At 47.0% G+C, this 15,050-nt stretch overlaps 1 protein-coding gene across 2 annotated transcripts in view; it reads left to right on the top strand.

Moving 5' to 3' along the window:
* Window positions 1-15,050, top strand: part of STAM (signal transducing adaptor molecule) — a 247,460-nt gene that overhangs the window by 165,609 nt on the left and 66,801 nt on the right. For both annotated transcript variants that reach the window (XM_078663570.1, XM_078663571.1), the window contains one exon: window positions 6,181-6,235. In XM_078663570.1, coding sequence (XP_078519696.1) covers window positions 6,181-6,235 — 55 coding nt within the window. The remainder of the gene's footprint in view (window positions 1-6,180; window positions 6,236-15,050) is intronic.

Raw genomic sequence — 15,050 nt, 5'->3', positions numbered from 1 at the left:
TGCATGTGCCTAGACTTATTTGAAAATGCCTATGTTGCTCTAAAATAAAATACAACAATCGAATATATACGTTTTGCAAAGCTAGATTGAAAGAGGCAGTACTCGTTCTTCCGTGTAATCTCTTGGTAACGTTGGTACTTTACCTCCAAGGGGCAACATTCAATCATGTACAAATTTCAAGCCATAAGATCATGTTGTACAGTAAAAAATAGTGACGAGCCAAAAGCTTAAAAAACCCCAATTTCTGCTTGCAATGAGGCTTTAACACTTCTAGTGCCAAGGGCAGTGGTAATAATGTGCGAATAGTTTTACTGCTGCCGTGGGCGGGGTCACTTCTCATGTTTCTCGTTGGAATGTGTGCAGTCATGGAGCAAATAAAATGCGTGATGTGCTGTACAGTCCTAGAGAACTAAAAAAAATGCGTTTGAGCAATCTTTAAAACGTGTTTACCAGGGAAGGGGCCCACAACTCCTAACAAATTAAATGTAAAACTAGTTGTGAAACGACGGGTTCTAGTTTCGTCAGTTAGTTCACAGTAATTATGCCATTTCTCAACATCCTGTTCTGCCAGTCACTAGATGGCAAGGCTGGATGTAACTGGGGCGGACAGCCTCAGCCTTGTTAGCAAACACCAGGTGTTTAACGAATCCTGTGTTGAGTGCCTTGTCTGTTGGTTTCATGCACTCTGTGAAAGCGTCTACAGGTGCGGACCCCAAGGGCTAATAAATGCTTCCTAAGGAGGCGTCTTCGTTCGGCCTGGAGTTCTGGACAGATGTATACATTGGTGCTGGAACAATTTTCAAAGTGGGGGTGATGTCAAAAAATCGACATCACCCAAGTTACCTAAGCAAGAGTAGTAAAGGTGTGGTATGTAGCCAGCTGGTGTTAACTTTGGAGCACACAGTCGCCAAGATATTACTACGGTGTGGTAGGGTACTGCCGTTTACAGACAGCACATTTTTTTCTTATTGAATTGACCACTAAATTTGATAGTAGAACTGTATAGCGCATAAGGGTTTCAGCAAAAAATTATAATTTCACATCACTTAGTAAAGTGTCCTGATATGTTTTGATCCTAATAAAAACGGCCGTTTCTCAAACACTTCCTAAGGCTGCTCTAGAGCCTGCTCATCCCGGGTAGGAGGGCACTCCTGACTCCGGGGGCTCAATCTCGCCCTCTGGCTTAAGTTGTACCCCTCCCCGGCTGAGGGGACTCGCGCCGAGCCTGACTCAGGCACCCGGTGCATTTTTGCAATGCCAGCTTGTCTCATGGCAGTTTGGGAAAGGGGTGCAGGACAGAAAGTCCCGGAGAAGCGGACTTATTCACAGACCGCCCCCTCCCGCTCGTGCACAGACACAGACAAACACCGGCTATATATACACACTGCTGCCAGGCAGCGAGGCACAGGCACAGAGCTCCAGTGTTTCACCAGCCCTCCTCGCAGCCCTGCCCCGCCTGCCCTCACTAAGAGGGACCCCTGGGGAAGTGAGCGCCGACCAGGGAAAGAAGGTACTGGCTCCTCCTTTTAACACTTGTGCATCTTTCATGCTGCGGTCGTGCGTGTCTGACGGGTGGTCTGGACTGCTGTCTGCGCCCTCTGAGTCCAGAATAAAGAGTGGCGGCATGGTGTGGAGGGGAGTGGCTGGGGGTGGGAGAGAGAGAGAGAGAGAGAGAGAGGGGGGTATCATGAATACAGATGCATGTTAGTGTTGCAGTTTAGTGGCTGTGCCTTTGAGATTACGCCGGGAAATTCCTCGGTGCTGGTCTCCTCAGTTTCTCGCCGACACTCTGTGTGATCCTGGACTCATCTCCACAAAACCCTTGCTTGTTGAATGGACCAGGCGCCAGCAGCTCAGGTAGGCGCAGCACAGGATGGATGCATGCATGATGGGTGGATGCATGATGGATGGATGGGTGGATGCATGAATGAATGATGTATGGATGCAGGGTGGGTGGATGGATGGGTGGATGCATGAATGATGTATGGATGGATGGATGGATGCATGCATGATGGGTGGATGCATGATGGATGGATGAGTGGATGGATGCAGGAATGATGTATGGATGGATGCATTCATGGATGCATGCATGATGGGTGGATGCATGATGGATGGATGGGTGGATGGATGCATGAATGATGTATGGATGGATGCATTCATGGATGCATGCATGATGGGTGGATGCATGATTGATGGATGGGTGGATGGATGGATGGGTGGATGGATGGATGGATGTGTGGATGGATGGATGGGTGCATGAATGAATGATGTATGGATGCAGGATGGGTGGGTGGATAGATGGGTGGATGCATGAATGATGTATGGATGGATGCAAGGTGGTTCGGGCTCGCTCGCTGCGCTCGATAGCTGCGGTGCAATATGCAAATTAGTTTACGACTCACCACTTTCAAATGTCACCAGCCGCCCCTGTCCCTTCTCCTGGTTTTTGGGGGAGTGGCCTCTCGCTTTTCCATCAGCTCGTGCACAGCACGAACTCTCTGTCCTTTCGACATTTGATGTATAATGTTGTCTTTGCACATCGTTGTATTTTGCTTTGCCTGCATGTTTGAATCCGGCTGTATTGTTACACCCTCGCATGCCACCGTACACAGTAGCATATGGATGGGTTGATAGATGTCTGAAGATGGCCACGCTTCATAGTTACAGCGCCTGAACTCAGAGGCTTCCAGGTGCTTGCTTGTTACAGTCTGGGTCTGTTAAGGGCTCTATGGAAGACCTTTCCGGGATGTGATGGGCTTTTGTTAGGTGTGAGGTTCTGCTTAGCCTGAGGGTCTGCGTACGGTTGTGTAAGAGGGTCTGTTTAGGGTTATGTGAGGGTCCGCTTAGGGTTATGTGAGGGTCCGCTTAGGGTTATGTGAGGGTCCGCTTAGGGTTATGTGAGGGTCTGCTTAGGGTTATGTGAGGGTCTGCTTAGGGTTATGTGAAGGTCTGCTTAGGGTTATGTGAAGGTCTGCTTAGGGTTATGTGAAGGTCTGCTTAGGGTTATGTGAAGGTCTGCTTAGGGTTATGTGAAGGTCTGCTTAGGGTTATGTGAAGGTCTGCTTAGGGTTATGTGAAGGTCTGCTTAGGGTTAAGTGAAGGTCTGCTTAGGGTTCTGTGAGAGTCTATTCAGGTATGGGTGTTAAGCTATGTGGGGGTCTCTCTGGGCTCAGTGAGGGTCTGCTGAGGTATGTGTGAGTTTGATGAGTTATGCCAGGGTCTTTTGGGGGCTATAGAAGAGGGTCTGTTTTAGGCTCCATAAAGGTCCCTGGAGGTATGTGTGAGGGTCTATCGAAGTGTGTGAGGGTCTATCAAGTATGTGAGGGTCTGTTGACAGTTATATGATGGTCAGTCCTGGGCTGTGTGAGGTTTCTTGAGTTCTGTGTGTTAGTCTTTTGGGGGCCACATAGGGTCTACTCTTGCCATCTGTTAGTAGCCATGCTTGGGTCTGTTGTGTTGCACCAGAGTTTGTTCTTGGCTATCGTAGTGTCTTGGCTTTTTTTGTTTCACAAGTCAATCGCTTCTACCAGACCGTATAATGTCTTATAAAAAACACACTCTGTGGGATCACTTATTAGTAGATAAAACAAGGATCCACCAAGGTGCCGGATACTAGTTTCGCTCTGGGTGTGTGTGTGGCTTTGGGGGTGTGTGTGTGTGTGTGTGTGGCTCTGTGTGTGTGTGTGTGTGTGTGTGTTTGGCTCTGGGTGTGTGTTTGGCTCTGGGTGTGTGTGTGGCTCTGGGTGTCTGTGGCTCTGGGTGTGTGTGTGTGGTAGTAATTGCTGTCTGCTGAGCTCGTCCAGTAGGGTAAAATAGGTCTCACGTTTGCGAGAGATTAAGCTATTGGCAATGTAAATGACAATGCCATTTATTTATCTGTTTTCAAAACCAACACACAAATAAATTTTGTCATTTACAATGCCAATAGCTCTAACTTTTGATAAGGCGAAACCGTTGCATTGTAAATGCTTGTTTTTTCTTTTTTTTAAATATTTTTTTATACTTTTTTATAATGATTTTATATTTTTGGGGGATTTTTTTCAGGGGAAAAAAAAACAGGGATTCCAAAACTGCTCAACAGGAGCAACAAATTGCGAAAAATTAGGGACGGGGAGGGCAGCGGTGGTCCTGTCTCTTCATAGCAATTAGTTCAACGCTCTGCTCCCCATAACAGAGCAGTTCATCACAGTCCACGCATAGAAATGTTATGCCTGCAAAGACCGGCTGCACGTTAGGGACCATTCTTCCACGTGGTGTTCCTGAAGGTGTTGCTCCACCAGTGGAGGTGCTGCCACCATCTCTTGGTAAATTCCGTGCCAGGTCCCTGACACTCTCCCTGGCATAGTTATTTGGATGTATTCTCTGGACATGCCTAATTAAAGTGGCATTTCCAAAGCTATATTTCCTATTAGGATTGCCTCTGGATAAAATAGTGCCACATATCTTGCAGGTTACCTTAGCAGCATTAACCTTCTTTTTTTCCTTCAGGGATGTCAAAAAATTTCCACATGAAGTGGTCCTTTGTTTTGTGGTGAGGAGGGTCCTCAGGCAAAAAAACATCAGAATCATTGCTGGATGAATCCCTTTCAGTCATTGCTGTAGATCAGGAAACTTTGAGAAGCAGATAATGCACAGAACACCTCTTGCTCTCTCCAAGTACTAAGCAATAGTGAGAGAAATGGGTGGGTTTCTCAATATTTGGAAAAAAAATGTGCTGAACCAATGAAAAGTGTTATTTTAAAGTCTCATGGCTTGACGCGCTTACGCTACGCGCTCCGGAGCGCTTCCGGGGTCGCTTACGCGGTGCGAACGTAGGTGCTTCCGGGGGCGCTTACGTTGCGCGATCGCATGCGCTCGGGCGCTTCCGGGTGCGCTTACGCCGTGCGTCATAAGACGCATCACGCGGCTACGCGATACGTCACGATGATGTTTTTGTTCGCGGCATGCTCACAGGTACGCGCACCGGGGCGCGCCGCAAGACTGCGCTTACCGGTGAGCGCACCGGTACGCGCACCGGGAGCGCCCCGAAACAAAAAAAACCATGAACAATATACATAAAAAAAATAGTATTACATAAATATACAATATAGGATTCATTATAAAAAATATTATATTTCATAGCTATAGAATTTTGCTATTAAAAAACCTTTGAAATTCACTGAAAAAACCATAGGTTTCACACCAGTTATAGTTAGGAATTAGCATTTAAAAAACCTATTAAATTCACTGAAAAAACCATAGGTTTCACACCAGTTATAGTTAGCTGGAAATTTTACTTGCATAAAACCATTGAAATTCCCACATTATAGTTAGTTGGACTCACTATAACTTGCGCGTGCAATGCACTGCTGATAACGTCACATATTACATCACTCATGACATGGTCAGTGACATCACTCATGACATCTATGGTTTTTCAGTGAATATATATATAATATATATGAATATATTATAATATATATATGAATATATATATATATATATATATATCTTTCTGGATTCATCGAAGAATCGTAACGCCTTGAATTGTGCACTGTGTCCAACTACATCAAATAAGTTGCTTTAAGGGGACTGTTTCCAACAGAAATAGTTCCTTTAATACTAAAGTAGTGTCATGTGACCCTCATCACTTTACTATTTGTTTCTATAAAAAGACCATGGGCGGTTACTTTGTTGGATGCATATGATTAAGACTCATGTGAGTTGAAACGCTTTATGCTACCTGCTGTTGCCTGAATAAAGATTTGTTACTAAAGGACAGTGGCTGGGCTTGGTTTGCACAATCCTGGCGGTGGAGTGCAATTTTCTTTTGGAATATTTTGGAGATGAACGTGACTTGGCAAGCCCCGATCCAACAGGCTGGACGTCCTGATGCTTTGCCTTTCATTTGGAAGATATATATATATTTTTTTTTTTGTGTAGATAGATATAGTTTTGTCGCATTCCAGGTAAAATTTGAATTTTTATGACTTCAGTTAATATTCCTAATACTTGCTAAGCAAATCCCAGGATAAAAAGTAAGTCACTTTCCTCCTAGTTAGTGTTGCCTGTAAACGTATTCACTGGCTTCGGGTAAATTAAACATTCTTGAATTGTGAAAACATTATTGTGTTGCTTGAAGTTGATTATTTCCCCTTTACAATAATCATATTCAAATCTTTATTTTTCTTGTCTGCTCAGCTGCTTGCAACCACATGGGTCCGCTCATCGATGAGAAGCTGCAAGACATTGACAGGTATCCTCTTAAGTGTTTTCCTTTTGGTATCCGCGGATGTTGTGACAAAGTCCCTGTGTAGGTCAGAAAGCTATGTTAGTTGCAGACATTGGGCTTTTGTCCTTTTAAAGAGGGTTGTCTGGAGTTTTCAGCATCCCAGCTTCAATACATTCCTTGACAAATATTTGTTAACCTGTTACCTATTGACTTCTAGGATTGCACATCCTTTGTATGTTCCTGGGAACTAAGCTAAACGTTTTTTTTAATCTAGATTTAAAGCTTTTTCGTGCAAACATAATCGCTTTACTTACATTGCATGCTGTCTCTAGTGTCTACAGAAGGGGAAATGTACATTTTTACCTACATTCAGTTTTGTGAGGGTATGACTTCTGTGATCCTGGTTACAAGCTCTGCCGATCTGCCACACTAATTCCAAGCTACAGAGAACCACCACTACTACTTTTGCAAACACATTGCGATGTGGCTACATCCACAGTAGTTTGCTCATGTCACTAGGCCTCCTTGAAGACCCTATGTTCCTGGTTCCTAGGCACTGGTTTGATGCCAATTGTGTATAGCAATGCACCAAACCTAAATTTGTTTTGTGCCTGTTCCTTTAGAGAAAACATTTAGGAAGAGCTAGCCCTGCACTGCAGTTTGGGATGCTGTACAGATTCCTACTCTCTTAAATTTATTTAAATTTCTCATGCTCAAATTACACATTTGCAAAAACAACAAGTGATGGACTGAATGTGGATCAATGTCACACACTCCCCCAGTCAAAAGATCTGGGCCCAAATCCATCGTTTTTTGCACTCCACACCACCCTGGGTTAGACAATGGCGATATGCAAATCAGCTCTGACCCTGTTGCCCCATGGGAACAGTCCAGTCCGAACTACAAAAGCCATGTCCTTCCCAGAACGGAATCAAGCATCCGAGGACCGGACCGGTTTCGAGGTAACACCTCTCTTCAGCCCGGCTAGCTTGACTCCAAGTGGTGTGGAGTGCCTGGGACCCACGTCTGGGCATCCCCAGCGCACTTAGGGCGGCAATTGCAAAAACAACAAGTGATGGACTGAATGTGGATCAATGTCACACACTCCCCCAGTCAAAAGATCTGGGCCCAAATCCATCGTTTTTTGCACTCCACACCACCCTGGGTTAGACAATGGCGATATGCAAATCAGCTCTGACCCTGTTGCCCCATGGGAACAGTCCAGTCCGAACTACAAAAGCCATGTCCTTCCCAGAACGGAATCAAGCATCCGAGGACCGGACCGGTTTCGAGGTAACACCTCTCTTCAGCCCGGCTAGCTTGACTCCAAGTGGTGTGGAGTGCCTGGGACCCACGTCTGGGCATCCCCAGCGCACTTAGGGCGGCAATTGCAAAAACAACAAGTGATGGACTGAATGTGGATCAATGTCACACACTCCCCCAGTCAAAAGATCTGGGCCCAAATCCATCGTTTTTTGCACTCCACACCACCCTGGGTTAGACAATGGCGATATGCAAATCAGCTCTGACCCTGTTGCCCCATGGGAACAGTCCAGTCCGAACTACAAAAGCCATGTCCTTCCCAGAACGGAATCAAGCATCCGAGGACCGGACCGGTTTCGAGGTAACACCTCTCTTCAGCCCGGCTAGCTTGACTCCAAGTGGTGTGGAGTGCCTGGGACCCACGTCTGGGCATCCCCAGCGCACTTAGGGCGGCAATTGCAAAAACAACAAGTGATGGACTGAATGTGGATCAATGTCACACACTCCCCCAGTCAAAAGATCTGGGCCCAAATCCATCGTTTTTTGCACTCCACACCACCCTGGGTTAGACAATGGCGATATGCAAATCAGCTCTGACCCTGTTGCCCCATGGGAACAGTCCAGTCCGAACTACAAAAGCCATGTCCTTCCCAGAACGGAATCAAGCATCCGAGGACCGGACCGGTTTCGAGGTAACACCTCTCTTCAGCCCGGCTAGCTTGACTCCAAGTGGTGTGGAGTGCCTGGGACCCACGTCTGGGCATCCCCAGCGCACTTAGGGCGGCAATTGCAAAAACAACAAGTGATGGACTGAATGTGGATCAATGTCACACACTCCCCCAGTCAAAAGATCTGGGCCCAAATCCATCGTTTTTTGCACTCCACACCACCCTGGGTTAGACAATGGCGATATGCAAATCAGCTCTGACCCTGTTGCCCCATGGGAACAGTCCAGTCCGAACTACAAAAGCCATGTCCTTCCCAGAACGGAATCAAGCATCCGAGGACCGGACCGGTTTCGAGGTAACACCTCTCTTCAGCCCGGCTAGCTTGACTCCAAGTGGTGTGGAGTGCCTGGGACCCACGTCTGGGCATCCCCAGCGCACTTAGGGCGGCAATTGCAAAAACAACAAGTGATGGACTGAATGTGGATCAATGTCACACACTCCCCCAGTCAAAAGATCTGGGCCCAAATCCATCGTTTTTTGCACTCCACACCACCCTGGGTTAGACAATGGCGATATGCAAATCAGCTCTGACCCTGTTGCCCCATGGGAACAGTCCAGTCCGAACTACAAAAGCCATGTCCTTCCCAGAATGGAATCAAGCATCCGAGGACCGGACCGGTTTCGAGGTAACACCTCTCTTCAGCCCGGCTAGCTTGACTCCAAGTGGTGTGGAGTGCCTGGGACCCACGTCTGGGCATCCCCAGCGCACTTAGGGCGGCAATTGCAAAAACAACAAGTGATGGACTGAATGTGGATCAATGTCACACACTCCCCCAGTCAAAAGATCTGGGCCCAAATCCATCGTTTTTTGCACTCCACACCACCCTGGGTTAGACAATGGCGATATGCAAATCAGCTCTGACCCTGTTGCCCCATGGGAACAGTCCAGTCCGAACTACAAAAGCCATGTCCTTCCCAGAACGGAATCAAGCATCCGAGGACCGGACCGGTTTCGAGGTAACACCTCTCTTCAGCCCGGCTAGCTTGACTCCAAGTGGTGTGGAGTGCCTGGGACCCACGTCTGGGCATCCCCAGCGCACTTAGGGCGGCAATTGCAAAAACAACAAGTGATGGACTGAATGTGGATCAATGTCACACACTCCCCCAGTCAAAAGATCTGGGCCCAAATCCATCGTTTTTTGCACTCCACACCACCCTGGGTTAGACAATGGCGATATGCAAATCAGCTCTGACCCTGTTGCCCCATGGGAACAGTCCAGTCCGAACTACAAAAGCCATGTCCTTCCCAGAACGGAATCAAGCATCCGAGGACCGGACCGGTTTCGAGGTAACACCTCTCTTCAGCCCGGCTAGCTTGACTCCAAGTGGTGTGGAGTGCCTGGGACCCACGTCTGGGCATCCCCAGCGCACTTAGGGCGGCAATTGCAAAAACAACAAGTGATGGACTGAATGTGGATCAATGTCACACACTCCCCCAGTCAAAAGATCTGGGCCCAAATCCATCGTTTTTTGCACTCCACACCACCCTGGGTTAGACAATGGCGGTATGCAAATCAGCTCTGACCCTGTTGCCCCATGGGAACAGTCCAGTCCGAACTACAAAAGCCATGTCCTTCCCAGAACGGAATCAAGCATCCGAGGACCGGACCGGTTTCGAGGTAACACCTCTCTTCAGCCCGGCTAGCTTGACTCCAAGTGGTGTGGAGTGCCTGGGACCCACGTCTGGGCATCCCCAGCGCACTTAGGGCGGCAATTGCAAAAACAACAAGTGATGGACTGAATGTGGATCAATGTCACACACTCCCCCAGTCAAAAGATCTGGGCCCAAATCCATCGTTTTTTGCACTCCACACCACCCTGGGTTAGACAATGGCGATATGCAAATCAGCTCTGACCCTGTTGCCCCATGGGAACAGTCCAGTCCGAACTACAAAAGCCATGTCCTTCCCAGAACGGAATCAAGCATCCGAGGACCGGACCGGTTTCGAGGTAACACCTCTCTTCAGCCCGGCTAGCTTGACTCCAAGTGGTGTGGAGTGCCTGGGACCCACGTCTGGGCATCCCCAGCGCACTTAGGGCGGCAATTGCAAAAACAACAAGTGATGGACTGAATGTGGATCAATGTCACACACTCCCCCAGTCAAAAGATCTGGGCCCAAATCCATCGTTTTTTGCACTCCACACCACCCTGGGTTAGACAATGGCGATATGCAAATCAGCTCTGACCCTGTTGCCCCATGGGAACAGTCCAGTCCGAACTACAAAAGCCATGTCCTTCCCAGAACGGAATCAAGCATCCGAGGACCGGACCGGTTTCGAGGTAACACCTCTCTTCAGCCCGGCTAGCTTGACTCCAAGTGGTGTGGAGTGCCTGGGACCCACGTCTGGGCATCCCCAGCGCACTTAGGGCGGCAATTGCAAAAACAACAAGTGATGGACTGAATGTGGATCAATGTCACACACTCCCCCAGTCAAAAGATCTGGGCCCAAATCCATCGTTTTTTGCACTCCACACCACCCTGGGTTAGACAATGGCGATATGCAAATCAGCTCTGACCCTGTTGCCCCATGGGAACAGTCCAGTCCGAACTACAAAAGCCATGTCCTTCCCAGAACGGAATCAAGCATCCGAGGACCGGACCGGTTTCGAGGTAACACCTCTCTTCAGCCCGGCTAGCTTGACTCCAAGTGGTGTGGAGTGCCTGGGACCCACGTCTGGGCATCCCCAGCGCACTTAGGGCGGCAATTGCAAAAACAACAAGTGATGGACTGAATGTGGATCAATGTCACACACTCCCCCAGTCAAAAGATCTGGGCCCAAATCCATCGTTTTTTGCACTCCACACCACCCTGGGTTAGACAATGGCGATATGCAAATCAGCTCTGACCCTGTTGCCCCATGGGAACAGTCCAGTCCGAACTACAAAAGCCATGTCCTTCCCAGAACGGAATCAAGCATCCGAGGACCGGACCGGTTTCGAGGTAACACCTCTCTTCAGCCCGGCTAGCTTGACTCCAAGTGGTGTGGAGTGCCTGGGACCCACGTCTGGGCATCCCCAGCGCACTTAGGGCGGCAATTGCAAAAACAACAAGTGATGGACTGAATGTGGATCAATGTCACACACTCCCCCAGTCAAAAGATCTGGGCCCAAATCCATCGTTTTTTGCACTCCACACCACCCTGGGTTAGACAATGGCGATATGCAAATCAGCTCTGACCCTGTTGCCCCATGGGAACAGTCCAGTCCGAACTACAAAAGCCATGTCCTTCCCAGAACGGAATCAAGCATCCGAGGACCGGACCGGTTTCGAGGTAACACCTCTCTTCAGCCCGGCTAGCTTGACTCCAAGTGCTGTGGAGTGCCTGGGACCCACGTCTGGGCATCCCCAGCGCACTTAGGGCGGCAATTGCAAAAACAACAAGTGATGGACTGAATGTGGATCAATGTCACACACTCCCCCAGTCAAAAGATCTGGGCCCAAATCCATCGTTTTTTGCACTCCACACCACCCTGGGTTAGACAATGGCGATATGCAAATCAGCTCTGACCCTGTTGCCCCATGGGAACAGTCCAGTCCGAACTACAAAAGCCATGTCCTTCCCAGAACGGAATCAAGCATCCGAGGACCGGACCGGTTTCGAGGTAACACCTCTCTTCAGCCCGGCTAGCTTGACTCCAAGTGGTGTGGAGTGCCTGGGACCCACGTCTGGGCATCCCCAGCGCACTTAGGGCGGCAATTGCAAAAACAACAAGTGATGGACTGAATGTGGATCAATGTCACACACTCCCCCAGTCAAAAGATCTGGGCCCAAATCCATCGTTTTTTGCACTCCACACCACCCTGGGTTAGACAATGGCGATATGCAAATCAGCTCTGACCCTGTTGCCCCATGGGAACAGTCCAGTCCGAACTACAAAAGCCATGTCCTTCCCAGAACGGAATCAAGCATCCGAGGACCGGACCGGTTTCGAGGTAACACCTCTCTTCAGCCCGGCTAGCTTGACTCCAAGTGGTGTGGAGTGCCTGGGACCCACGTCTGAGCATCCCCAGCGCACTTACACATTTGAGCACAATTTGATATTTACTATATATGATTTCATACCAAAGAGTTATTTGCTCTTGTAAAATGTTAATTAATTTACAAACATAAACCCAAACACATTACCTATGAATAACATTTAGTAATACATTAGTATATACCCTTGCTGCACATTCTACATTGATTCTTGTACTAGTTAGCTCTCACTTGTTGAATGTATCCATGGCAGGTATGCTTACAATGGTAGAAATAGTGTTACTGAAATATAAACCCAAGTAAAATTACAACTAGGAGAACTATAGCATTCATCAAATTACTACTAACAGTGGATGAATAGCTTTGAGATTGTGTTACAGTATCCCTGATTGCTATCTCAACACAGTTGAAGGCTTAGCATGTAAGTATATAATATTGAATCAAGCTGTTAATGAGCAGAAAATAATAAACAGTCAAGAACAGCCTGATTTCTATGCCATTAAATCAATAGGCAAAGTAAGTCACCCTCTTGATGGGGAGCATACTTTAAACTTGATACTGGTGTGGGGCCTAATGTACAGCCTAGTTCTAAAGCTCATTACTTGAACCAGTCATGTGATGAGGGCTTGCATTATTTCACTTCATATGGCCCAGCTTTAGGCTTTTTGTAGAGAGCAGGGCACAGCTGGATAAATTGAGGTGTATGGGCTCTATCAGATCGAAGACATTTTTTTAGTAATATGTCAGACCCTCTTAGAAAGGAAGATTGTCCCAAGTTACCACCCATTAATATAAGAGAGTTAAGGGATTGTTTGTCAAATTATGAGGCATAATCATTGTCGGGTGCTTCATTTTATTTTGATGGCATGGGATCGCCACAGTTGAAATCTGTCCTAGGCCTAATATGCCCATGATCTTGATTAGGTAATATCAAGACCTTCTATGCATCGCTCTAGCTCCTGTGGGAGCAGGAGATGGGCAAACTTTCTCCTCTGGTTCCTTGCAGAACCTTCAGAAACAAAGCCTACTTGGGAAGTATGAATCGGCAAGATAAACACTTTGCGATTAACTATTCACCAGTATCTTAATACTATTGTTCATAAGGGAAATGGGCCTATAGTTTACGCAATGTAATAAATCTTTCCTCTCTTTGTGCAGCACTGGTATGATAGTCAATTAGAGATAGGGCAATTAGATCCAGGTGCTTCTGCCCCTTTGAAGGAGTGATATTGCATCTGTGTAACCTGTGGTTGTCGAGCCTTGTAAACCTCCCCAGGGAGTCCCTCTTCACCCAGGATTTACAATTCAGTCAATTTTCTTTATGGCTTCTTCACTCTCTATTGAGGAAATTTCTCAATCTAGTCGTTTTTTTTACGCTTGTCCAATAGCATCAAGATATTGTTTGAGTCTAAGAAACCCTTTAGCTTTGTGAGTTTACATCATGACTCAAATAATCTGTGACTCTTAAAAGCATGCAAATGCCTCTCCGGTATCTTCTGTATGTTTGAGAAGATTGATTACCTGCTGCTCTCCTAATCGCTGGCAAAGCCGATTGTGCCTCCCTCTGCAAGAGTTGGAAGACCAACAGCCTTCTGCCATTCTCATTCTGCTAATGTTTGATGTAGACCAGTGTTTCTGCCTCCAGTTGACGTATGTGCATTGTAGAGTGTGTCCTTTCATTCTGCCACAGTTTTCTTATTAGAAATTGCTGAGTCCCTCATAAAGAGTCCTCCCTTTGCTGCGGCTTGCCTGCTGCCCAAATCACCTGATGAAAAGTCGCTAATTGTTAGTTTCTCTCGTAGTTCCATGTATAGTCATAAGCGTTGAATAGTCCTGCCCATCCGCGGGGACCCCTGAGCACTTTATCCAATACATGTTCTTAAGTGATGAAGTTCGCCTTTCCCTGGGAAGGGAAGGCTTTGAAAAGTCACTTAAGTCATAATACAGCCTAGTTCTCTTCCAGGGGATCCTCATCAAAGTCAAAAGCATTAGAATATTCCCGCCCATGCGCGGGACCCCGGAAACACAATAATATATGTGCCCCACATATATATAATTATATATATATACATATATATATACAAATAGGCAACTGCAGCCTTGTACATATCAGAGCTGAATCATGCTGTAAGGACTTCCCATCATACCATGATAAAAACATGCATTAGAAAAGGGAAAAAACACCAATAAAACATGTTTTGAACTGTTTTAATGCACAGCAAACAATAGAAAATCCTATACAGGACTGAAAGCATATACAGCTCCCAGACTGCATTGCAAATCACAGTCTAAAAAGACTGAAAAGCTAACTCATAGCAACATAGAAATAAACTGACACCATGCCTTTAAGGCATTTCTGACCCCCAGCTTCCCATCATGCCTCAGGGGTGACATTTGGGTCAGTCGTTCTTTCCGGCTCCTTCTTAAAGGATCCTGGCAACACAGCTCCACTTCTTTCTGATTTTTGTCAGAAATTCTTTTCACTTTTCACAACTTTTAAACCTTACTTTGACGTTTTTCATCTTTTGCAGTAAGGTACTGTCTTTTTTGACAGTTTGTGGCATTTTAAACACCTTAAAATGCCTTCTCTTTTTGACTCCTGCCCTTCTTGTGGTAAAAAGAAGGTCAAGACAGACTCACATGAGGTCTGTATTCTTTGTCTCCCTGAGGATCATGATCCAAAAACCTGTCCTCACTGCCAATCCCTGTCCCGGAGAACTCTGAAGGACAGGGAAAGGATTCACCTGTATGGCCTGGCAAATAAATCATCTAGAGGACGGTCGCCGGTGAGGAAGTGCTCCAAGAGGTCGAGATCTCCATCTAGAAGCAAGACCTCACGTCCTTCAACTTTAGCGTCTGGCTCGGCGCT

This window comes from Lissotriton helveticus, chromosome 10, assembly GCF_964261635.1.
Source record: "Lissotriton helveticus chromosome 10, aLisHel1.1, whole genome shotgun sequence".
Lineage (NCBI taxonomy): Eukaryota > Metazoa > Chordata > Amphibia > Caudata > Salamandridae > Lissotriton > Lissotriton helveticus.
Note: the sequence above shows the minus strand (reverse complement) of the source record. Positions and strands in the feature narration are given on the sequence as shown.